The sequence below is a fragment of the Lagenorhynchus albirostris genome, chromosome 19 (genome assembly GCF_949774975.1).
Source record: "Lagenorhynchus albirostris chromosome 19, mLagAlb1.1, whole genome shotgun sequence".
Taxonomy (NCBI): domain Eukaryota; kingdom Metazoa; phylum Chordata; class Mammalia; order Artiodactyla; family Delphinidae; genus Lagenorhynchus; species Lagenorhynchus albirostris.
This window is the reverse complement of record NC_083113.1, coordinates 3,754,040-3,780,610: the sequence shown is the minus strand read 5'-3', so window position 1 is coordinate 3,780,610 and position 26,571 is coordinate 3,754,040. Positions and strand designations below refer to the sequence as shown.

Here is a 26,571-nt window from a genome sequence, read left to right as displayed (position 1 = left end):
TCGATGTGGGACTTGGATGCCATGCCATGGAGTGCTTCTAACTAAAGCAAAACGCTAGTGCAGTTTCAACCTTGGGGATCAATGAAATAAGGTAAAAATATCAGATATCAGAACATTCTTAGGATTTCTGTGTTGATTGTGACATTTCATTTTATTCTCAAGATTACCTGTTGCCCTATACTCCAGCTACTGCACATGCCCTAGTTCAGTACACTTTCCAAATGTAATCACTGTCATGAGAAATCCCAGTACCTAAAGGAGACAGGAGATTTTTAATATGCTGGTACTTCATGTCAAAAGAACATAGAAAAACTACTAGACCTGACAGGGGAACTTGCAAAAGATAAGTCAGGGGTAGGGACATAAATGATCCAATCCAGCACTATAAACTCTTGAATTCTTTCAAGTCCTTATATATTATGCAATGTAAATTCTAACCCTCGAGATGACATTTCCAAAAATGTGTCCTGGATTTTTGATATAATAAAGGATATTAAATATTTCTGGATGACATGAATCTCCTCCCTGTCTGCATTTCAAGACTAGAAAAGCAGACTCAAGAGTTTTGTCACAGATGTATGGCAAAGAGAATAAGTAGGGAGGTTTCTTAAGGTTTGAGAAAGTCAAAAGTTTTCTAAGATGCTTGAATCTTTCGCGATAGCCCCATTCCAGTTACATGGATTCAAATCTTTCCCCACACTTCACTTTCATCTAAGAGAAGTGGCGAGGTTGGGAATTCAGTATCATAGCTCAGCAAACACCTGGATCTACTGTTGCACTTGGCTTTCAGGATTTGCCAGCCCCGTGGTTAGAAGCAGTTAAGAAGACTCCCAACACAATCATAGAAAGGTCTGACTTCAATGCCTTTCTTAAGGTCAGAATTTCAAGTGGCCTTTCACTTTTAATTATCTAATTTCATTGTAAACAAGCAGCACACTTACTTTTGGAGCTAGCATTGCTCACTGCCTTTAGTTTTTGGTAAGAGCTATCCAGCCCCTTGTGTGCAGTGGGCTTATGATCCTGCTACATCATGACTATCCTTTCCTAACACAACACAGGATTACAAGTTTCTCTGTCTTTTAACCTATCTCTTTCAATCAGCCCTTAATATTCTGCTTCTCTGTAGTCTGAGAATCATTCTCTAGTACCAATTTCTGTATGAGAATAAAAGATGACTCCAGCTTAGAAGTTAAATATTGAAAGGATACCAGATACCTTGAAGATTTAAAGAACTAAACAAAACTAGGATGTGAGGATGCAGGAATCATTTTAATGGATCAGACAGGTAGAGATGCAGAAATCTTTAGGCTGCTGCCAAAGGATGACTCAATTCCACCTATTTGCAGTCCAGGAGTGATGTTCCATATCTTTATAATAGCTGTTACAACAAGTGGCCCAACCAATCAAAATGAATACTAAAAGAAAACATCCCTTATGGCCCATACATAAAGCCTAATATTTGCCCCATGTCTCCGGTCAAAATACAAAGAATGAAAAACCTGACTGGCTTAATTAGAGCCATGTGTGACTGGCAGTCCAACAGTACAATACAGAATGAAGGCAAAGTGACAACAAAGAGCTAGGAAAAGCATGTGTTAAAGACAAAAACAGATTTCAACATATATACTGAAAAGAATATATATATAGACAAACACACACATATACACGCACACATATATATTCAATATTAATTTTGACTCTATGACTACAAGATTATTTTACACATAATGTTCTGCAAATCACATATTGCATTTAATATATTGTAGACAGACAATACTCCATAGGAGCATATGTAGAGCTTAATCTCTGCTAACTGGACAATACTGTATTGAATAATCACAATTTAATCAATCTGCTTGGCAGGATACTGAAATCCTATTTATTGTAATTAAAAAGATTTTGCAATAAACATTATTTATATCTATATATTTATTCCATTGGGATGAAACTCCTAGATCTAGAATTACTATTTCAAAAGGAATGCATATTTATAGTGTGGATAGGTCATGCCATATTGCCACCCCAAACAGGAGGAGACAAATCTACACTGGTAATGATGAACAACCTCCTGTTTTCCCACAATAACTAGTATGGGAAATTAACTGCAGTTTAGATTTTAATCCATCTGCGAGTCAAGAAGATTCGTTTTAAATCTGTAATTTTCTGAGCAACAAGGTTAAGAACCTAACAAATTTTCTTTATTCGAGTTCTTCCACTGTGACACGCCTGTTGGTAAGCACTGCCTAGTTCCCCGACTGCTTTGTGTCATAGCACTCTGTTCTTAAATGACGTATTTTTTCATATGTGTTGTATTTTCTGCCAGTTGCCTCTTACATCTTTTTTGACACGTTTCACCATATCGAAGTTTATTTAAATCTTTGTACAGGCCAGCTTACTCTCTTCATGTCTTCCAGGGCTCCATGTCCTACTCAATAAAGCCTTCCTCCTTTCTGTGTTCGCCTCTAACATATTATTTCATAATTAGAGCCGATAAATACAACTGTATTATATTTCTCTGTAAGGTCTAGGTATGCTTCTCTTTTTGGAGAGTGGATAATCAATTGTTACAACATCATTTCCCCAATAATGAAACGCTAATCTTATTATATACCAAAACATTTTTTTAACGATTTTTTCTTTTTTTTCTGGCCGCACCACGCAGCATGCGGGATGTTAGCTCCCCCACCAGGGATCGAACCCGCACCCCCTGAAATGGAAGCACAGAGTCCTAACCACTGGACCACCACGGAAGTCCCACCAAAACATTTTTTAAATGTCCTGCTATGTTTGACAAATCATCCTTCCTTGTGTGGTTTTCAGCTAAAACTGTCAGAGCAAACATATCCTACTGAGACTCTGTTGGGAGTGACAATTTACAAACATTTTAACAGTATTACTTCATCTAGAAAAATATAGTATTTCTTTTTATTGACATTTCCTATTGTTCAACAGTTTAATAACATTCTTTCACCTCTATTCATAAGTTGCTTTATAGTTTTTCTTGTTTTTGATGGGAGAGTTGTATTATCCTCATAAAAATAATTAGAACCTTTTGTGTATTTTTCTCTGCACTGGAGCAGGAGTCGGCACGCTTTCTCTGCACAAGGACAGAGAGTAAATATTTGAAGTTTTGCAGGCAATACTGTCTTTGTTGCAGCTACTCAGGTCTGCTATTGTAGAGTGAAAGCAGCCCTAGGCAATATGTAAACAAATGAGCATGGCTGTGAGCCAATAAGACTTTATTTACGGACACTGAAATTTAAATTTCATATAATTTTCATGTTGTCTTAAGCTATTATTCTATTCACTTGTTCCTCCATTAAAATAATTTTTAAAATTCAGATCATGGGCCATACGAAACAGTCAGTGAGGCTCTGGCCATGAGTCATAGTCAAGATTAGTCTGCCTCAAGGTTAGTGGTCCTTTGAAACTTTAATGGAATTCACGCATAAGCCCAGGTGACTTTAAATGATCAAATCTTGCCAAATTTTCTAATACATGTCAGAAGGTTTAAATGTACGCAGGTGAACCTTGTCTTCTCCTCTGATTGTTTCAGTTCTTTTCTTCCAGGTGGCCTCCTCACCCATGTTCTCTACACACTTTCTAAGACTGTTGTCAGATGTAATTTTCTCACCAACAAGGTCACAGCACCTTACACTTTATGCAGATAAATGAAAAGCTATAATACTAACTCAACATTATGGAATCAAGTTTTAAACCAGAACGGGCAAAGCCTCACTGTCTTGAAACGCCTGTTCCTGATCTAATATCCGGCTTCTCTTAGCTTCATTCTATGCATCATTTTCAGTCAGAGTTGCCTATGGTAACTTTTCAATGTCTGAAAACAATGTTTTTAAAAGAGCTAACATTACTGAACGCTTAGTATGGACCAGCCATTGTGCTACACACATCTTATGCATTAATCAATATGAAGGATCTCAACATAAGTGTTTACATGAGGAGTAAATGAATTCTATTTTCACTTAAAACAAAAATCTTCACGTTCTAACTGCAACAGTGTGAAGAACAAACTTGTACAGGACAAGAACAGAATAGACAGAAAGAGAGAGAACAGGTTTTAAACAGCTGGAGTGGTCTATCTGAGCCACAATGTCTCAGGACTATATTGATGGGAGTGAGGGTGGATTCCAGAGAAACTTGGGTAACAGATCCACAGGATTTGATGTAGCAGGTAAAGAGGGGCGTGCAGGTGACTCTCCAGTGTGGATTCTCTGATGTGCAAAGTGTGTGCTCTGCCTGAAGACCTTTCTGCTTCTCTTATGGTTGTGGGGTCTCTCTCCCGTGTGCACTCTTTTGTGCTGATTGAGGTGTCCGATTTGGATGAAGGTTTTCCTGCATTCCTTGCATTCATACGGTTTCTTTCCAGAGTGAATCCTCTGATGGACGCTAAGGGACTGCCGATGGCTGAAGGCTTTGCCGCACGCACTACATTCGTAAGGTTTCTCCCCAGTGTGACTTCTGCGATGACAGATGAGGGACGACTTTGTCTTGAAGGCCTTCCCACATTCAATACATTCGTAGGGCCTTTGGCCAGTGTGAAGCCTCTGGTGCTGAGTGCAGGAGGAGTTGTCGCCAAAGGCCTTCCCACATTCCATGCACTTATAGGGTTTCTCTCCTGTGTGAACTCGCTGGTGTTGAATAAGGTGTGTGGTCTGGCTGAAGGCCTTCCCGCACTCCTTACACTCATAGGGTTTCTCTCCTGTGTGAGTTTTCTGATGCTGTGCCAAGTGAGCCTTCTGGGTGAAAGCTTTGCTGCAGACCTTACAAGCATAGGGCTTCTCTCCGGTATGAATTCTCTGATGGGTGGCCAGCTGGGAACTGATGCTAAAGGACTTACCACATTCCCCACATTCGAAGGGCTTCTCACCAGTATGAATCCTCAGATGGCTAGCAAGGTGTATATTCTGCCTAAAGGCTTTCCCACATTCTTTACATTTAAAAGGCTTCTCTCCAGAATGCACCCTTTGGTGCTGAGTGAGTGAGGCATGATGGCTAAAGGCTTTTCTACACACCTCACATTCGTACGGTTTCTCTCCTGTGTGAATTCTCTGATGGACAGTCAGGGATGAGCCATACCTAAAGGCTTTGTCACACACATCACACTTGTAGGGCTTCTCTCCAGTATGAATTCTCCTGTGCTGATTGAGTCCGATGTGATCACTGAAGGCTTTCCCACAGTCGATGCAGTCAAAGGGTTTCTCCCCGGTGTGATAATACCTCCAGTGACGGATAAGGGATGTGTTCTGTATGAAGGCTTTCCCACATTCCATACATTCGTAGGGCTTCTTGCCGGTGTGACATCTCTGATGTCGGGCAAAGGATGAGCCGTCACTGAAGGCCTTTCCACATTCCTTACATTTATAGGGCTTCTCTCCAGTATGAATTCTCTGATGCACGGTGAGGGATGAGCTCTGGGTAAAGGTTTTCTTACATTCATTACATTTGAAAAGTTTTTTTCCTGCATAGATCCCTGCATGTTTTATTACCACTGAACTTGGGGAGAAAGTTTTCTTAACTGAATCACAGCGGTGAACTCTCTCTTCTGAAATGTCCAAGTGGAACCATCTTCCAGATTTGTTATACGGACACTCTCTTTCCTTAGAGAGGGTTTTGTTGTGAGTGACTGCCTCCTGCCTGAATTGTGTCTTCTGACCTGCCAGCTTCCTTTCAAACAGACCCTCAGAATCCCAGCTTCCTCTTAAAGTGGAACTCTCTAGGTTAGTGTTTGAAGTTCTGTCCGTTACCACTTCAGCAAATGAATCCTGCTTCGGAAATAACTCCTGGGTCTCATGTATAGACTGCTGGCCTGAAAGATATCAAGAAAATAAACAAGAAACAAACATTTCTTTTATCATAGGCTGGGAGAAAAGGAATCTACTAAAAGGAAAACTGTGAAGAAACTCACTAATTGGTGAATTAAACCCTAATTAAACCACATAAATTGTGCACCTCTAAAACATGTGAACATGCAGTCTACAATGTATGTAAGACGACCCCAGACTGGATTCATACAGGAACCCAGAGAGGTGAATAGAAAAAAAGATAAATGTATGTGGAATCAGTCACACATCAGAAGCATCAGGAGTCGGAAAAATGTTCTGTAATCACATCACCTAAAAATACAGTCTATGACAGTCATTCTCTTCACCCTTTCTCACCCCTGGCTATGCAGCTTTGATGCCAGGGCAGTCATCATGTCACCAAAGTTGTTCCAAGAAGCACACCAAACACAAAAGGACAGTGTATTCTATGACGTTCATTAAGAGTCCTGAAAGCCCAATCACTCCCCTACAACCAGAAATGGTGTTTCTGTCAACTGTATCTTATTTGACTGATTTCAACAGAACCTACAGTGCCAACTGATGGCTAAAGTTCAGCAGTCACATAGAAATCATTTTTACACTGACCTGCTTGCTTCTGCAAGCCTGACAAAATCATCACTTCTTCTCTGGCCATTTAAGTAATGGAATTTCTCATTCTGGAAAGACTGTTTCTATAAAAATAGTGAGTGCTGATATTATATTTAATTACATCATACACACCACTGATCAGGTATATGGCTTACCTCAGACTACAAGCTTGCAGGGAGGAATGATTATGTCTGAAATCCCTTTGCTAAATCACTTAGCATGTACCAAAAACTTGTGCAAGTAGAGCTATATCACAATAAATGTACAGAGATCAAAGTGGTGTTGGGGAGAGAGATGATGCAGAGAGCCAGATGTTTGGGAAAAGATGATCTTTAAAAAAGGAAAATAAAGTATTTTTTTTAATGGCATCTAAACACTGAAAGCTTTCCTTCTTAGGTCAATAACAAGACAAAGATACCTGGGAAGTTCCAGCCAGAGCAATTAAATAGAAATAAAAGGCATCCAAATTAGAAAGGAAAAAAAAACTGTACTTGCTGATAATATCATCCCATATATAGAAAACCCTAAACAATCCACAAGAAAGGTATTAGAGCTAATACATCAAGTCATCAAAACTGCAGTATACAAGATCAACACACAAAAATCAGCTGTATTTCCATACACTAGGAATGAACAATCTGAAAAGGAAATTATGAAAATAATTCCATGAAAAATAGCAGTGAAGGAATAAATTATTAAGGAAAAAAGTTACCTTAAAGGGTGCAAGACTGTACACTGAAAACTACAAACACTGCTTAATAAAATTAAGAGCCAGATAAATGGAAAGACATCCTGTGTTCATGGATAGAAAGACTTAATAATGTATTCATGGAGAGAAACAAGGAAGAATTAAATAAGCAACAGAAACAAGACCAAACAAATTTGTTGTACAGTACAAATGGGAGTAATATATCTATTAACAGAAACAAAAAACCATGAATGAAACAAAAATCAAAGCTAAAGCTTCTATAAATGAAGCTACCAATCTAAAATACTGGATAGCAAGAAACACCACATGCAACCTTTCAAGCCACAGGAAATTGGGGGAAAAAATATCACATTTATAAAACAGGATTTACATTCATGCTATATACAGGCAAGGAAATATGACCCAGTAGAAATGTGGGCAATGGGCATGAAGACATCACTAACAGAGTATAAACCCTGAATGGATTTAAACACATGTATTCACAACCTCACAAGTAGTCTGCAAAATAAAAATTAAACAAAACTCAATTTTCACCCCACAGCTTGGAAAATATTAAAAAAAACCCAAAATACTATTAGTGAAGATGTATGGAAACAGGTATTCTCATATATTGTTTACCAATGGTGTTACAGCCTGTTATTATGTTCATGAAACTTAAAAGACATGTATACTTTGATCATGCAAAGAGATATGAACAAACTGGACCACAGTTTATTACAGGTGAAAACCAGAAAAAACCTAAAGGTTCAAATATCCTCAACAGTAAGTTAGTTAAGTAAATTATGGTATTTCCATATATTGTAATACTAGAGAGCCACTTAGATGGAAGTTTCTGTCTACTTTCTAAGGATACAAATAGAAGGAGAAATCATAAAAGTAGTAATATATTAGGCTATATAAAATTTTTAAAAATTTTATGTACAATTTAAAAAATTCTAGTGAAAAGAAAAATACTTATTACCATATGTAAAAGATAGTTTGAAACAATACATTAAAAAATTAATGTTCACATTAAAAAAACCCCACTGGGACTGGACTGGCAGTGCAGTGGTTAAGACTCTGCACTTCCACTGCAGGAGGCATGGGTTTGATCCCTGGTTGGGGAACTAAAATGCCATATGCTGTGCAGCACAGCCAAAAAAGGAAAAAAAAACCCAAAAGACAAAAAAACAGGGCCTTCCCTGGTGGTCCAGTAGTAAAGAATCTGCCTTCCAATGCAAGGCATGTGGGTTTGAACCCTGGTCAGGGAACTAAATCCCACATGCTGCGTGGTCATAACTACTGGGCCCGTGCACCTCAACTAGAGAGCCCGTGTGCTGCAAACTGCAGAGCCCACATGCTCTGGAGCCCATGCACCACAGTCAGAGAGAGAAAACCCACACGCCACAACTAGAGATAAGCCCGCGCACCACAATGAAAGATCCTGCATGCCACAACTAAGACTGGACACAGCCAAATATTAAAAAAAAATCAAAAACAAAAAAAATTTAAGATACAAATAGAGAAATGGATATAAATGAGGGACATTTTACAAAAGGATAAAGACAATAACAAAATTTGAGGAAAGTATTCAACTCATTTTCATAATAAAAAAATAACCTTAGGCTATAATCTTTCACCAAATAATAAGCTAAACATTTTCACCAAACTACCCAATGCTACGATGATGCAATTAAACCCATACATCTAGTCATCTGGCCATTGCTAGAGTCACTAGAACAGAAAACTCTCAGAGCTCAGCAGATTTTCACTTCCAGGGATACAGGCATCCCCAAAATGTACAGCCTTCACTAACATAAAGGTGCCTGTTATATTTTTAACACCAAGAAATGTGACGCAACCTAATTGAGCAGTGGCACACGGAACATGGAACTCACGTGAAAACACTGGTACGCAGGACAGAACGCAAACTCTATTTCTACCACGTAAAACAACATATGTGTTCCTCAGGGCTTGAAGGGCCTAAAGTTGTCTTGTTAACATATTGTGATTACAGGTTATGATTTTCTATTCCTTTCCCAGACAGGTGACAGGATTACACTTTCTGAAAACCATTATTTTCAAAAGAAGTTTCTTTTCCTTCCTTGTGTATCGAAGAAACGGCCCTCCGCCCACGTCTTCTTGCAATCCATCTGCCCACCCTCTCCAACCCAGACAAGGATTCTCTGGGGGGAACCCTGTCCTTTGCCTCTTTAAGGCCATGTTGGGAATTTCACAAGCTCTGGTTTATGCAAGTCATCCATGCACATGTCATATTTGATGTAAATATTTGATGGCTGAGGACAGAAGTGTAAATTCCCTCGTTCTCCAATCGCCTGCCAATGTCAAGCCAAGTGGCTCCCTCCTTCAATTTGTGGTTCTTACAGGAATGGATGCATCACGAAGTGAGTGGCCATGTGACTACGAACATCAGACCTTTGGAAGACAGCTCCAGAAACCCTCGGGGTCTGGAAGAGATCATTTAAAGAACCAAGTGGCTGATCCATGTCTGAGTGGCCAAGGACAGGAGCAGAGCTACAGGGAGGAGTTATCAACCAAGAGAAGGTGGGGTGGGGGGGCAAGGAGGAGGGGAGGAAGGAGGAGGGGGGAGGAGGGGAGGAGAGGGGAGGAGGGGGAGGAGGGGGAGGAGGAGGGGAGGGGAGGGGAGGGGGAGGGGAGGGGGGAGGGGGAGGAGGGGAGGGGAGGGGGAGGGGAGGGAGGAGGGGGAGGGGAGGGGGGAGGGAGGAGGGGGAGGGGAGGGGGAGGGAGGAGGGGGAGGAGGGGAGGGGGTGGGGAGGGAGGAGGGGGAGGGGAGGGAGGAGGGGGAGGGGGAGGGGAGGGAGGAGGGGGAGGGGAGGGGGAGGGAGGAGGGGGAGGAGGGGAGGGGAGGAGGGGAGGGGGTGGGGAGGGGGAGGGGAGGGGAGGAGGGGTGGGGAGGAGGGGAGGGGAGGAGGGGTGGGGAGGAGGGGAGGAGGGGAGGGAAGGAGGGGAGGGGAGGAGGGAGGGGAGGAGGGAAGGGGAGGAGGGAGGGGAAGAGGAAGGGGAGGGGAGGGGAGGGGAGGGGAGGGGAGGAGGAGGAGGAGAGAACAATGTAATTTTCAAAGCTCGGATCTCAATCTTCTTTCCAGACCCGAGGACATGGTGGGCTTTCTCTGTACGTTAGGGAGCACCTGGCCTCTTTGGTGAGAACTACACTCTGGCCTGCAGTGGCATTTCCACCCCAGGCCTCCCGCGCTCACCTGGGGACGGGCCTCTTGCCAGCTCTCCTTTCACCACCCAGGGTTCCTTCCCAAGGTCCAGCAAAGAGACCAAGTCTGGCTCAGACACACAATGTCCTGCACATGGGAAAAGACAGGGGTTTCAGTCATACCCTTGGCATTCTTAAATGGACAACCAATTCCTTGGCTTTGAAGGAAGAGCGCTTTATTACAGGAAGGACCAGGAAGAAAAGTGAAGAGTATTTTAAGGATATTGAAGTTGATGCTTCAAGTATGACAGAGATACTAACTCTCAACTCTACAAACGTCACACTCTTAAGAATTGCGAGTAAAAATTCAACCCAGTGCTTTGGAAGACAACCCTGCCACCCCCCCCACCCCCCACCCCCACACACAATTCAAAACTGAGGAACGAAAGTGGGGGCTCCTGAAGTTTCAGATTTCGGAGAGGAACATCCTTACCTACTGCCCCCAGATTGTGGTCCTCCCACACAACATTCTTACAGAAACTCTTCCGAGTTGGGTCTGGCTGCTGGGAGACGTCTACGGCCATGTTCGTGATGGTCACCAAGCCCTGAAATGGTACAAACACGTTTCTCATCAAACCGTGCTCGTGAACCCACGATGGCTCTGTGGGGTGGGCTGCATCCACATGCTGTGATGTACCAAGAATTTTCACTAGGTTCTGAGTGATGCCGGTCACATGACGACTGAGCTAGCTATGTCGTATATGTTTAGGGGGAAAGAAAAGAAAAATAGGGGAAACTGTTGGTGCCATGGAGAATCTATAATTTCTTGGAGGAGAATGAAGGTACAGAGAGTATGGATTTTCTGAAGTTCACTGGAGGCTTCCTGACGTTCAACACACGTTGTTCAATTAAGTCTGCAGAGGGTTTTTCTCTCATATGAAATCTCTGATGAAAAGGAAGGGTTGAGATCCTATTCAAAGTCTTCTCACATCCATTACAAGTCGAACATTTCTGATTTAAACAGACTTGTTTACGACTTGCTGTGACCCAGTGTTCCCCCTTGTGTGTATCAAGACTGCAGGTACTCTCTCTTCTGGGGGGACACTCTGTCGGTATGCAGCCCTGGATTCCAACGGAAACTTCTCCCACACTTACTGCAGACAAGATCGCTTTCCTAAGGAAGGGTTTCTTTGTGAAGGACACAAGGAAGCTCCTGGGAGTCATCAGCACTGCCTCTGTAAGTGCCTTACTAGGAATCTCGCCAAGTCTACCTCATGCAACTTATCTGTAAGCGTGTCTCCCCCTCCATTTACACCCTGACTCACCAGATGCCTCTCCAACACAGCACTGTAACCCCAGTCTTCCCCTAGAACGGAGCACTCCAGACTGTAGGTTGTGGGCCTCTCCATTAGCACCGCCTGGGATGACTTTTCTTCACAGAAGCTCTTCTTTGAAGATAACTCCTTGGTCTTTGGCAGAGCCCATGAGTCTAAAAGATATTTTTAAGAAGGTAAATATCTCTTCGATTATATACCAGTATAAAGAAATCTTCCAAAATGTAATCAGATGGGAAAAAATCCTCAAAAGAAGTATACTGTTTCGAAAGCTGTTTTATATGACCAACTGGCCTTCCATTCCCAAATTTGTGTAGCTTTAACCCTAAAGGACACAATGTGAGTTTTCACACCTAAAGGTTGACCAAGTAGCACATGTTATGGTTTTAGCACACCTAAAGGTTGACCAAGTAGTGCATGTTATGGTTTTAGCAGGAGACTGGAGAAAGAGATCGAAGTGCAGGAGGTGAGAGAGCTCACAGAGATTTAAATCTAAGATAAAATGTGGCCAAAATAGACAAAGAGGGGCAGAGCCTATTGAAGGAAACGCTATATGATCCTTATCTCAGCGCTATTATGGAAGTCTCACTTTGACTCTTTCTCCATTTTATTTAGCAAAAATTTCTTCTCTCTCTTTGTTTTTAAAAACTAACGTCTCCTTTTTTTTTTTTTTGATTACAATGCTAACTAACCAATGTTCAGATTCTGGCCTTAAAAGTACAAGTCTTCAAAATCAACTACAGTCTCAGCAACAGAAGGGTCAACAGAAGGGAAAAAAACAGTTCTGTCTCAGAAAACTGCTCAGAGAATGTGATTTAGTACCATGATAAATGGAAAACTTTTCCCCAAAACGCCATTCCAGTTCTCCTGGGCCATACGATGACCCATGTGAGTCGTCAGAGTTTGTAAACTGTCCTGTTGATACAAACTTTTCTGCCGAAGTACGGTTTGAACAAAGAGGTCTTACAAGATTCTCAATTCTTTAGAAATGGTAGTCAGTTCCTATTACAGGAACCTCCAAAAGAAATCTGTAATTCTGATTTCTTGTCTTACTTGGTTAACTTGCTATTCCAGAAATAGTGTTGTGGTTGAAATCTCTGTACTCCCAAGTGGTATAAATATGATGATATCTGCATCACAATATCTGCAGGAACATACCATCAAATCAGAATCAGTGTCCTTTCCTTCTGAGAGCCAGTCGCCCACCTGTGTGCAGCCTGTTTGCACGGGGGAAGTCCGCCTGGACCCCAGATGGATCACGGCTCAACACAAATCCTCTCCTGAACTACCAATGTCTTTCTTCTCGTTCTCACCTTTCTGCTCAAGGCTCTACTCTTGTACCTTGTTTCCCTGGCTTGAAACCGGGAATAACTTTTTTCTTCCTCTTAGGTACCTATTTACACTAATCATATGTAGGACAGTACTTTCTACTGCACTTAAGTGTACAGAAATGTCTTATCGCCCCTACGGGATGGTTAGTTTTCTAACAGCTTACGCTCATCTTCCCAGCCAGCACCTGGTGGGCTCACTCAAAGCTGACGTGCAGTAACAATCAGTTAAAAGAAGTCTGTAAATGAAAGTCATTTCATCAAAGAGAAATAAGATAGTAAAACCTACATCAGAATCAGCCGAAGATTTTTAAAGAAAGTGACGACTGTGTAAGTGTGAAAAGCAAAAGGGTAAGACGGGTGCTGGGAAAACATGAGATCCAGAGGACAGGACAAGAGTTACAAGAATTGTAACACGACTTCCCTGGTGGTCCAGGGGTTAGGACCCTGCCTTCCACTGCAGGGGGGAGCGCGTTTGATCCCTGGTTGGGGAACTAAGATCCCAGAGGCTGCGTGGCATGGCCACAAAAACAAACAAACAAAAAAGTTACACTTGGTGGGGGGGGAAGCAGAGGTGGAGAGAAGAGATGGGGAGAAGGAGAATTTGCAAAGCCCAGGCCTAGATTTTCCCTCCAGGCCAGAGGCTCAAGGCTGCTGATGACCCCAGGTGTCTGAAGGCGCGGAGCTGCGACTGCCATGGCCTCATCCCACCTGGGTCTCCCACGCTCACCTGGACACCCGCCTCTTGTCAACGTTCTCTTCGCCGCCCAGGGCTCCTTCCTCTGTTCCAGTGAGGAGATCATTTTGGGCTTAGAAACACAAAGTCCTAAATATGTAAGAAGAAACGGGACGTGGTCATGCTGTGGGTCTGTCCTTGGCTTGAAGGAAGAGGATGGTGCAGGGTGTGGTGATGAGGAGGGAGGGGGGGCCTTTACCCAGCGAGACCAGGCTCCTGTAGTTTTCCAGCATCACACTCCTGTACAGACTCCTCTGAGCAGAGTCCAGCCACTCCCACTCCTCTGGGGAGAACTCTACAGCCACATCCCCAAATGTCACCAAGCTCTGAAACGACAAAAGCACATTCTTGCTGGACCAGTGCTCAGGCCCTGCCCCCCAAATGCACACGTCGAAGCCCCAACCCCCCATACCCAGAAGGTGACTGTATTTGGAGACGGGGCCTTCGAAGAGGTGACTAAAAGTTAAATGAAGTCACACGGTTGGGCCCTGATCCAATCTGACTGGTATTTTTGTTAAGAGGAGGAAGAAATCAGGGATGGGTGAGCGCAGAGGGAGGACCATGTGACAACAGAGCGAAAGGGCGACTGTCTACAAGTCAACGAGAGGCCTCAGGGGAAACCAACTCCGCTCACCCCTTGGTCTTAAACTTCTGTCCTCCAGAACGGTATACTGTTTGTTGTTTTAGCTGCCCAGCCTGTGGTGTTCTCCTTATGGCAGTCCTTGCAAGTTAATATAGGGGCCTAAGGGTTACCCCCTCTTCATTTTAGGTAGGAGATTATACATGTAAGGGAAAATACCCAGTGATGTGGAAATCTAGTTAATTACTGGACAGCGGGCCTCATTACACTGTAAACTTCAGAGAAAAGAGAAAAATAGAGAGCCTCTACCCTCGGAGAACTGGCAATTTTGTGCTGGTGACAGGAGGTACACACAAGAGAAATATGTGACATCAATTAGAAACAATAAACAACGGAGGCTAAATTGTTCCACGCACAACAGGTACCAGAGCGTTTTTTACCATGAGGACAGTCAAGTGCCCTGGATCAGCACAAGAATGGGGAAACAGGAGACACTGCTTTGGGAAAGATCCCCAGTGTTTTCATCACTTCCTGCAAGTAATGATAAATTCTTCTTTCTCCCGGGGGGGGGGGGGGGGAAGAATGGGGAAATAAACCTGGAGGTGAACATCACATGACTAAACCCCAAACTGTGTTCTAAGGATTTCTATTTGCTTTTAGTGTTCATCACATGTTGAATGTTCATTTAAAACAAACTAACTGAATTCTTTTTTTCTGAAATAAAGATGAGTGTATAATTAGAATGAAAAATACGATAAAGCTTTTCATTAATAAGATGTCTTTGAGAATCAAGGTGTATTGTACACCACAGGGAATACAACCAACATTTTATAATAGTTATAAGTGGAGTATAACCTTTAAAAATTGTGAATCACTATGTTGTCAACTACACCACAATTACAAAAAAAGAATCAAGGTGCCATCTCAGAGAAGCGGGCAAGTATCAAGGAGGCATTGCAAGTCTGTTTACGACTGGGTCTGCTACTCATGCACTGCTGGTGGAATTTTATGTGGCATAATTTTATGATTTCAGTGTACAATGCTGATACATCCTAATGTATTTTGAACATTTATTCAATTCAAACTCTGACCCCCAGAATCTGAGGCTAACAGAAGGTATATTTAAATATCTGGCAGCCTTGGGATTTTCAAAAGCATAGACTCAAATCAGGAAGCAAAAAAGTCCAACTACCCCGAAGGCTGAATTAAGGACTCTGTCCACTCACCAGCTCTGAAACCTCGGCTAGTTACTTAACCCCTCTACGTCTCAGTTGCCCATGTTTAAAAGGGAAACATCAATAAAACCAACCTCACAGACCGTGCCATGGGTTAAAAAGGACAGCACAAGCACGGCGCTCAGAACGTGAGGTGCCTTGTAAACACCAAATGAACGTTCGCTCTGCCGACTTTGACCCGCGGCTCAACCTTTCCATTTAAATTCTACCAGCAACGAAAGCGCCTTGGAGATTTGTTATCTGTTGAATAATATATAATACTATCACACGTTCTTTAACTTGCACCAACTTTGAAGATTTTTAACTGAACTGTGTAAAGGGTTCTGTGAGTGGTATCTTGCTTTGTGTGGAGATGGTGAAGTCCCGATGCAGGGCTCTCCTAAGCGGGAGACGCCAAGGCCCCATAAAACACGGAAAACACCTGGTAACACTTGGGGGAAACAGCCGGGAACTGCTTAGTCAGCCTTAAGCAAAGACGTGCTCAAATGCAGGCCAGCTCACAGCAGCAAGTCCTCAAGTGAGTGCACCCAGCCTCAAAGGCAGAGGAACGGATTTGCTGGCTGAGTGGCTGGCAGGAGCGCTTACCTCGCTAGGCAGGCTTGGCTCTCGTTCCCCGGGTTGTTCACCCTGATCTGTTACTGACCTGCATTTTGCACCTGCGGTTCCTTAAATGCCTTCAAGTTTTGAAAACTGCGCGAGACTCAGGAGTGGAAATATTTAGGTATATGAAAACCCAAACATTTCTAAACATATGCTAAGTGACATAAGCCAGAGAGAAGGACAAAAACTGCATGATCGATCTCACCTATATGTGGAATCTAAAATAGTTCCAACTCTTAGAAATAGAGAGTAGAATGGTGGCTTCCAGGGGCTAGTGGAGGGGGAAATGGGGATGATCAAAGAGTACAAAGTTTCAGTAATGCAGGATGAGTAAGTTCTGGAGTTCTAATGTACAGCACAGTGCCTATAGCTAAAAATACTGCACTGTATTCTTTTCTTTTTTGGCCACACCCCATGGCTTGTGGAATCTTAGTTCCCCAACCAGGGGTTGAACCCGGGCCGTCAGCAGTGAAAGCACGGAGTCCTAACCACTGGACCGGCAGGGAATTCCCTGCACTGCATTCTTAAAGTCGGCCAAGAAGGTAGGTCTTATGCTAAGTGCTTTCACTGCCAAAAAAGTAAAAATACTAAAGAGGGAAGGGAGGAAACTCTGGGAACTGATAGATAAGTCTATGGCCTTGATGGGGGTGCTGGTTTCATGAGTATGTATTTACCCTCAAACTCAGCGAGTTGTACATATTAAAAATGTGCAGCTTTCTATGTGTCAATCTTGCCTCAACAAAGTGGTTTAAAAACAAACAAAACATTTCAATGCAGATTTTTTTTTTGGCAAACATTTTCAATTGCATTCAAAGACACAGGTGCTGAGACAGAGGCTACTTTTCTGCTTCTTTTCTGACCCAATTCTAAAAGATGGGATTTTGGGACTTCCCTGATGGTCCAGTAGGTAAGACTCCGTGCTCCTAATGCAGGGGCCCAGGTTCAATTCCACATGCATGCCACAACTAAGAGTTCGCATGCCGCAACACAGATCCCACGTGCAGCAACTGAGACCTGGCACAGCGTGAATGAATGAATGAATGAATGATGGGTTTTTGCAGGTTCCAATCTTACAATTCTAACTGCCTGCTCCTTGGCTGGGAAGTCTTGTACTTAAATTTTTCAGATATTCAAATAGCTTTCTGATATTCCTTACTAAATGAAACAAAATATATACATTATATGTAGTAAATAAATTGTATACAAATTACAGTATCTTTTAAAATATCTTCACAGAATCTTTACAGTAACTTTATAAGTCTGTTGGAGCCAGAGAAAATGCTGCCTATTTTTCTAGCATTTGTTACTACTTTGTTATTGGTAAAACTGGAATTTGGGGGCCCTTAAAGAGAAGAATACAAGTTCAAATATTTTCTTATACTTGGCAACTGGGTTTTTTTGGTTTTGATTTTTCTTCTTAATAAGAAACATCCCTTTCCCCATCTCTCCAATCTCATATTCCAGAGGGACCCCAAAGTAACAGTATGTGCATATCCTTTTAAGACATTTTCCCAGTTTATACAGATTGCTCCTTATATACAGAATCAATGACTTTTGTTAGCTCTTTGTCTGAATGTTTGTGTCCCCCTAAACTTCCTATGTTGACATCCTAATGCCCTGTGTGATGGTATTTGGAGGTGGGGGCCTCTGGGAGGCCCACCCTCATGAATGGGATTAGTGTCCTTACAGATGAGGCCCCAGAGACCTCCCCAGCCCCTTCCACCATGTGAGGACACAGCGAGAATGTGCAGGTCCTGGTTTTATTCCTGTTGCCATCATACAGACGTGCAGACTTTCAGGTGGGTTTCACAGGGTCATACTACACCACGGAGGAAACATACAGGTACACAATCTGTACTGATAATATGAAATTGATCTGGTGCTTTAACTCTCAAACATAATAAAGACGAGATAAACTTTAAAAACAAATAAAAACCAAAAAGCAACCTTATCCTTACAGAAAAATACTTTGTGTTAACATTTTACAGGAAAAAAAAGAGTAAAAAGTATTTTACAGGAGGGACTTCTCTGGTGGTCCAGAGGTTAGGACTCCATGCTCCCAATGCAGGGGGCCCGGGTTTGATCCCTGGTCAGGGAATTAGATCCCACATGCCGCAACTAAAGATCACACACACCGCAACTAAGACCTGGTGCAGCCAAACGAATAAAAATTAAAACAAACAAACTAGTTTAAAAAAAAAGTATTTTACAGAAAAAAAATGCATCAAAGGGGTTTTTTTTGGTTCAATTCAATTCAGTTAATTTTTAAAATACACAAATGAAAATTCTGTAATAATTTTTTTGAGGGGGGTAAAGTTTACTTTTTTTTAAAGTAAAAAAGTAAAATCTAGAATTCTAGCTTTTGAGACCCTACTGCTGTTCCATCCACATATAATTTTTAAAGTATTTTGCTTTCATGTAACTTTGGTAAACTTTAATCCACAGGAATGAAAAACTTCTGGGAATATACTCATAGAAAGTAATCAGAGATAACGCACATTTTCAGGTATAAAAAGTATCACTGTAATGCTATATTAAATAGTGAAACATTGGCTCCAGGAGAACTTTAAGACTACATTCACACATTCATCCACCACCTATTTTCCATATCAGGCGCTGGGGCAAAAGAATCCAAAATCCCTGCCTGTGTCAAATGTACTTTGTGGTATAAGAGAATCAGACAAGAGAAAACCAGATAAACTAAGTATATAGTATATTGAAAAGTGCTAAGAGTCTTAAAATGTAAAGCAAGGAAGAGGGATGTGAGGAATTTGGGTGGGAGGCTCTGAAATTTTAGACACAGTGATCAGGAAAACGAGAAGGCAACTTTTGAGAAAGTAAAGTGAGTGATGGGAGAGTGTGGTAGCACACGTCAGAGTTCAGGGGGCCGGGTCACTCGGGGCCCTGTCAGTCACATTAAGGAGCTGGCCTTCATTTGGGAAAGCCATTGGGGCGTTTGAGCAGAGAGTGGCAGAACAGACTCCTCTGGTTGCTGCATTGGGAAGCGAGCATGGGGAGCATGAGTAGAAGGGGCAACGGCAAGATAATGAGGACCGACGCGGTGGTGGCAGTGGTGATAACTGTCAGATTCTGGGTACAACATGAAAACAGTGTTGACGGGATTTGCAAATGGACCAAACATGGGAGGTGAGGGCAAGAGAGGAGACAAGAATGACAGCAGAGCTTCTGGCCTGAGTAACTCAGAGCATGAAACTGCCACAGAGACAGAGGCAATTGTCGGGGGGAACCCCAGGAACCTGGGTCTGGACGTGTTAGGTTTGTGTTACCTAACACAAACATTCATGTGGAGGAGTCCAGTTGGACACAGAGGCCTGGAGCTCAGAGGAGAGATTTGGGCTGGAAAGGCGGATTGGGAGAAGTCAGTGCTTGGCTGGTCTGTGCAGACAAGAATGGGCTGACCTCCCCAAGGAAAGTGCTGCAGACAGACAAGAGGAGAGAGCCAAGTACAGAGCCCAGAGGCACAGGGACAGCTGTAGGTCAGGAGGGTGAGGAGGAACCAGCAGTGAAAGCTGAGAAGTCAGGAAGGTGGGAGGGCCAGGGCGAGCTCTTTCAGGGGGTGGCAGTTACCTGTTTTTGTAAGTAAAATTTTGTTGGAACGCAACCCCACCCAATCACTTACATATTTTCTGTGGCTGCTTTAGCTCTACAAGGCAGAGGAAAGTAGCTGCAGCAGAGACCTCACAGCCTGCAAAGCCTAAAATATTTACTACCTGGCCCTTTACAGTGAAAGCCTGCCAACCCCTGAACTATTTCAAACGCCAACGGTTGTCAAGTGCCAAAGATAATCAAGAAAGACGAAGAACTGAGCACTGCCTTTGGTAATGTGGATGGAGATCACTGGTAATCTATGCAGTCTGGGCAACTGGAACCCAGCTCATACGTTTATGAGCTGACGATCACCTATTTAGGAGACACAGCTGACAGAAACAAAGAATTTATTAGCATTCTAAGAAGGAACGCAATCAAGTGAGGAAAAGACAGCCTTCCATATTGCACCAGGGCTGCCCTTTCCTCTTCTGTCTGCCAAACCTCTCCTCTCCCTTCAAAACATGGGGCTCAGAAATCACAACCTTACTCTTCCCCGACAGGCAGCTAGGAGCCAAGAGTTCCTCCCGCCCACTCTCACAGTACCTGGTCCTAAAACTCACACTCAGAACCTTGTATGCTTCCATGACTTTCCACCCACAGGCTGTGAGCTCCTTGGGAGCAGGGGCTGGGGCTTAGCCATATGTCTCTCCAGGGGCTGGCACAAAGAGAGTACCAAGCACACCAGGTACAACACAAGGGGCTGTCCTGTTTGCGCTAAGGAGTACCTTTCTGCTCCATCAGAGTCCCTCTGAGAAAAGCTGCACAGGGAGGGGCTGAATCGTTTCTTCAATGAAGAACGAACTCTGAGTGGGATGAAGAGGAAGCAGGGAGGGAGGCCCTGGGCTGTCCCTGTAGCCCGTCACTCACCAGAATGTGAGGAAATGGGAACCAGCTCCCCTGACAGGTCTCTTAGATTGAAAACTTTTGAAAGAAAATAAACATTATTAAGTCCTGAAAAGCAAGCTTGCATTTCAGAGAGGAGAGAGGAAATGCCAACTCACCTGGAAGGTGGCTTGCCGTTCAATTCCTGTCCCTGCCGCCTCCTGCTTGTGTCTCCTCACCTGGACAAAGGCCGTGTCCCTGGAAGGCAGAGCTGGGGGAAGAGAGAGAAGTAGCTACAGGCCAGATCTACACCACGCTCCCTTCCTGCTGAGTCTTAAACGACAGCTGTAAATCTGAAACGGATTCAACAAGTGGAGCGTCAAATGCTCGAGCATGAGTAGGATGGGACCAGTTTTGAAGGGTCACCTGGGATGTGGTCGCTACTCTACTAGGGGCTGTCACGGGTGGGGGGGGTGTCTTCTCTCTAGGAGCCCTGAAACAGGGAGGTGGCCGGTTAGAGTGATCCTGTACCGCGGACTAATGCTCTCGGGTTCAATTTCCAGTCCTTTGGATGCCCCCATCCAACAGCCCCGGAGTCCAGGGACGCCATTCACCAGCACTTGGGCCCCAAGAAGCCTCCTGTCCCAGACCCCACCCTCCCCTCACCCTGAGGGGATTAATTCGTCCCCGTCCACCCGCCGGGCCACCTGTCACGCTCACCTCTATTCTCAGGCCCCGTGGTCGCCGCTCCCCGCTGGCCCCTGGATGTGAGGCCACGCCTTGCGCGCGGCCTTCCCCGGGCGGGGCAAGGGAAAGCAACCGGGGTCCCCGCGCTCCGGCCGCGGCCCGCTCCGAGCTTTGTGCGGGGGACGTCTCGCTGCGGTGGGGATCCCAGGCCGCGGGCCCGCGCGCTCGCCGTCCCCCGCATGTCACCACCGTGCGCGCACACGCCCCCGGGGTCGCGAAAACACACCCAGCCCGCCCGGGCACGCCGGGCACCCAGCCGGCCCCGCCCGGCCGGCCGCCGAGCCCACCACCCTGCCTGGCCAGCTGGAACCCAGGTGGCGGGCCGCCGCCGGAAGTGAGCGCGTCCGTCAGCCGCGGCGCCCTCTGGGAAACGGAGTCCCGGCCAGCGTCCCGGCGGCGCCAAGAGGAGAGAGGGCGTGGAGGAGAGGGCCCGTCTGGGCCTACACAGCGTCCGTCGACTCGGCCCCAAGTCAGCGGCTCCTGGCCCTTCCGGACCGCGGCTGCCCAGGTGGTTGTCCACATAGTAACCGAGTCTGGCCGGAAGTACAGGCCGCGCCGCTAGACAGGACAGCGCCCCAAGGGCTTCTGGGAGTCGCTCCCGGCTTGGAGCGCGCAGGAGCAGTTGCAAGCCGGGGCGGGGCTTATGGCGAGGGGCGGGGCCGCGGGGGACGTTGATGATGTCTCTGGGCGGGGCGGGGCAGGTGGTGTGGTCCTTGGAGTTCGTTTCTCCCGGTTGTCAGCCAACAGAACTGGGGGATGTGCGGTGGGGGAAGGGCAGGGTCCAGAATGTGATTGTGATGGGGTGTGTGTGTGAGCACAGCGTGTCTTCGTGTGTCCGGTCTGCATCCCACCTTTCACCTCAGGTGGGTCCCCTCTGCTGATACAGGGGCCTCCCCCACCTCCCACACCCATCCTCCAAATGCCAGGCTTCAGGGACCAGCAGGAATGAGCAGTCTTCCCCCAAACTCTCCCCTGGGCTGGCTCCTTTTTGTCATTAGCCTCTCATCTCCTGGTAGAGGGCTGCGCAGCCCCGCAAATGCCACCAACCCCTTGTCAATGAAAATAATCAATAAATATATAATAAAAATAGAAAAGAGTTTTATTTGCGCCAAACTGAGGACTATAGTCCAGAAGACAGCCTCCCAGATTATTCTGAGAAATTTCTCCGGAGAAGCATGGTTTTCAGCACAGTGTTATATACTGTCAGAGCAAAGAACATTAAATAAGTCAGAGGTACATTTCTTCAAGGTTTCAAAACCAAAACCAAACTAAACAAAAACAGACCAGTGCGTATACAGCGAGTATACAGAGAGTCAGTATGGCCTTGGCACCTGGGAAGGGAGTCTTATTGAGGGAGGACCAGCATTGGCATCCCAGGAAGGGAGGCATTTAACCTTTCTTTTTAACACATTCTTTACTTCTGGTTAGTGTGCCCTTTTCTTCAATAATTAAAGCAGATGTACAATGCATGTTTGACAGGCCACAAACAGGCTATTTTAGTTAGCATAAAATTCAAATTAACTCATGTAAAATGCAGAATGACTTCCCCATACCTTTTAAAATCCCCTTCATAACGTTCATCATTATCTGAGTTAGCTGATGCTTTTATTCATTTACATGTTTAGGGCTGGTCTTGTCAGAGTCGTTCAGAGCTTTTTAATTTATTTTATTGATTTATTAATTTATTTTAATAAAATAAATTTTATTTATTTATTTTATTTATTTGTTTTATTGAAGTATACTTGTAAATACTTGATTTACAATGTTGTGTTAGATTCCAGATTTTAGTAGGAAGGCTTTCAGCTTTTCATCATTGAGTATTATCTTGCCTGTGGGTTTGTCATAAACAGCTTTTATTATGTTGAGATATGTTCCCTCTATACCCACTTTCATAACTTTTTATCATGACTGGATGTTGAATTTTATCAAATACCTTTTCTGCATCTATTGAGATGATCATGTGGTTTTTTTCTTTTCTTTTGTTGATGTGGTATATCACATTGATTGATTTGTGTATGTTGAACCATCCTTGTGACCCTGGGATGAATCCAACTTGGTTGTGGTGTACAAACTTTTTTATGTGTTGTTGGATTCAGTTTGCTAATATTTTGTTGAGAATTTTCCCATCTACATTCATCAAAGACATTGGACTGTAATTTTCTTTTTTTGGTGGTGTCTTTGTCTGGTTTTGGTATCCGGGTGATGCTGGATTCATAGAATGTCTTTGGGAGTGTTCCCTCCTCTTCAATCTTTTGGAAGAGTTTAAAAAGGATTAGTATATAAGTTCTTCTTTGTATGTTTGGTAGAATTCACCTGTGAAGCCATCTGGTCCTGAACTTTTGTTTGTAGGAAGTCTTTTTTTTTTTAAATTACAGATTCTATTTTATTTCTAGTGATTGCTCTGTTCAAATTATCTATTTCTTTTTGATTCAGTTTTGGTGCACTGTATGTTTCTAAAAACTTGTCCATTTCTTCTAGGTTGTCCAATTTGTTGGCATATAATTGTTCATAGTATTCTCTTTTTTTATTGCATTTCTGTGGTATCAGTTGCTATTTCTCCTCTTTCATTTCTTATTTTGTTTATTTGGGTCCTCTCTCTTTTCTTCTTGGTGAGCCTGGCCAAAGGTTTGTCAGTTTTTTTTACCCTTTCAAAGAACCAGCTCTTTGTTTTATTGATTTTTTTCTATTACTTTTAAAAATCTCTATTTTATTTCCTCTCTGATCTTTATTATTTCATTCCTTCTGCTGACTTTAGATTTTGTTTCTTCTTCTTTTTCTAATTCTTTTAGGTGGTAGTTTAGTTTGTTTGAGATTTTTCCTACTTCCTGAAGAAGGCCTGTATCACTATGAACTTCCCTCTAAGAACTGCTTTTGCTGCTTCCCATAGATTTTATGATTGTTTTCATTGTCATTTGTCTCAAGGTATTTTTTAATTTCCTCTTTGATTTCCTCCTTGACCCATTGGTTTTTTAGTAGCATGTTGTTTATTCTCCATGTAATTGTTGTTTTTCTCATTTTTTTTTCCTGTGGTTGATTTCTAGTTTCATGCTCTTGTGGTCAGAAAAGATGCTTGAAATAATTTCTATACTCTTTTAAATTTGTTGAGGCTTGTTTTATGCCCTAGTATGTAATCAATCTTAGAGAATTTTCCATGTGCATTTGAAAAGAATGTGTATTCTGGGTTCTTTTGGATGTAATGTCCTGAAAATATCAATTAAGTCTAACTGTTCTATTGTATCATTTAGGATCTCTGTTGCCTTATTGATTTTCTGTCTGGAAGATCTGTCCATTGATGTGAGTGGGGTGTTGTAGTCCCATTGATTTCCACCTTTATGTCTGTTAGTATTTATTTCATGCATTTGGGTGCTCCTATATTGGTGCATATATGTTGACAAGTGTAATATCCTCTTCTTTTATTGTTATATAGTGTCCTTCTTTATCTTTCCTGTTTATAGCCTCTGTTTTGTTTGATATGAGTATGGTGACCCCTGCTTTCTTGTCATTTCCATTTGCATGAAATATCTTTTTCCATACCCTCACTTTCAATCTATGTGTGTCCTTTGCCCCAAAGTGGGTCTCTTGTAGGCAGTATATTGTAGGCTTTTTTGTTTTTTTTTAATCCAACCTGCCACTCTATGTCTTTTTATTGGAGCATTTAGTCCCTTGTCATTTAAGGTAATTGTTGATAGATATGTACTTATTGCCATTTTAAACCTTGTTTTCCCATTGATTTTGTATTTCTTCTTGTTCCTTTCTTTTTGTTTTTCCTTTTGTGGTTTGATGATTTTCTTTTGTATTATGCTTGTGTTCTCTTCTTTTTGGTTTTCATGAATCTATTGTATGTTTTTTGATTTGTGGTTACCCTGTTTTTCAAGTATGTTAACATCTTCCTATATCTACTTGCTTGGACTGGTAGTCATATAAGCTGAAAAACATTCTGAAAAAAAATAAACCCACTACATTTTCTTACTCTCCTCCCCCACATTGTATGATTTTGATGTCCTCTTTTACATCTGCATGTTTATCCTTCTGCCATTCATTGTGGTTATCAGCACTTTCACAGAAAATTTTGCAGAAAATTTTTTTGATTTTTAAAAAATCTGTGCACTGGCTTATTTAAGTGATTTACTTTCCAGTTGTGATTTTCTCTTTCCTATAGAGTCTTGCTGCTTTTCTATTTAGAGAAGGCCTTTCAATATTTCCTTTGGGCTAGGTTTTACTATTGCTGTATTCTTTTACTTTTTGCTTATCTGAGAATTTCTTTATCTCTTCTTCTATTCTATTCTTCTTCTAAATAATCTTGCTGGGTAGAGTATCCTAGGTTGCAGATTTTTTCCCTTTCAGGACTTTGAATGTATCTTGCCACTCCCTTCTAACCTGCAATGTTTCTGTAGAGAAATTACCTGATAGCCTTATGGGGGTTCCCTTGTAATTAACTTTGTTTTTCTTTTGCTGCCTTTAGAATCCCCTCTTTAACTTTTGCCATTTTAATTATGATATGTTTTGGTGTAGGTCTGTTTGGGTTCATCTTGTTTGGGACCCTCTGTGCTTCCTGTACCTGGATATCTGTTTCCTTCTTTAGGTTTGGGAAATTTTCAGCCATAATTTCTTCAAATACATTTTCAATCCTCTTTTCTCTTTCTTCTCCTTCTGGTATCCCTATTTTGCATATATTGACATGCTTTACATTATCCCATAGGTCTCTTATATTGCTTTCTTCTTTTTTTTTCTTCATTTGGCTTTCTGTCTGCTGTTCTGATTGGGAGATTTCCATTATTCTATCTTCCAGATCACTTATTCATTCTTTTCCAAATTCAATCTGCTATTTATTGTCTGTAGCTCATCTTTCATCTCACCAAATGAATTTTTAAATTTTTCTTGGTTCCTTCTATAGCTTCTAGTTTCTTTTTACAGTAATCTGCATTTCTATCAATATCTCTTCTTAATTCCTTCAGTATTTTCATTATCTCCTTTTTTAAATTCAGTGTCTATTAGACTGAGGAGGTCTGTTTCATTGTTTGTTCTTTCAGGGGAATTCTCTTGATCTTTTAATCTGGAGTGATGCCTCTGCTTCCTCATTTTACTTATATTTCTCTTACCCTATGGGTTTAGGAGGAACAGTTATCTACTGTGGTCTTGGCTTTTTTGTTTGTTTGTTTTTATGTTGGCTAAACATGCTGCATGTCTTGCGGGATCTCAGTTCTCTGACCAGGGACTGAACGTGGGCCATGGCAATGAAAGCACCAAATCCTAACCACTAGACCACCAGGGAAC

General features: G+C 42.9%; 1 protein-coding gene across 1 annotated transcript in view; it reads right to left on the bottom strand.

Moving 5' to 3' along the window:
* Positions 1–21,784, bottom strand: part of LOC132509284 (zinc finger protein 470) — an 88,091-nt gene extending 66,307 nt beyond the window's left edge. Inside the window, exons 1-7 of the mRNA XM_060130117.1 lie at positions 21,271–21,784; positions 20,730–20,821; positions 13,904–14,030; positions 13,699–13,794; positions 11,632–11,795; positions 10,800–10,911; positions 1,251–5,827 (exon numbers count right to left, since the gene is read on the bottom strand). Coding sequence (XP_059986100.1) covers positions 4,122–5,827; positions 10,800–10,911; positions 11,632–11,795; positions 13,699–13,794; positions 13,904–14,030; positions 20,730–20,821; positions 21,271–21,478 — 2,505 coding nt within the window. The 5' untranslated portion in view covers positions 21,479–21,784 and the 3' untranslated portion in view covers positions 1,251–4,121. Of the gene's footprint in view, positions 5,828–10,799; positions 10,912–11,631; positions 11,796–13,698; positions 13,795–13,903; positions 14,031–20,729; positions 20,822–21,270 lie in introns of the transcript that reaches the window.
* Between the last annotated feature and the right edge of the window lie 4,787 nt (positions 21,785–26,571).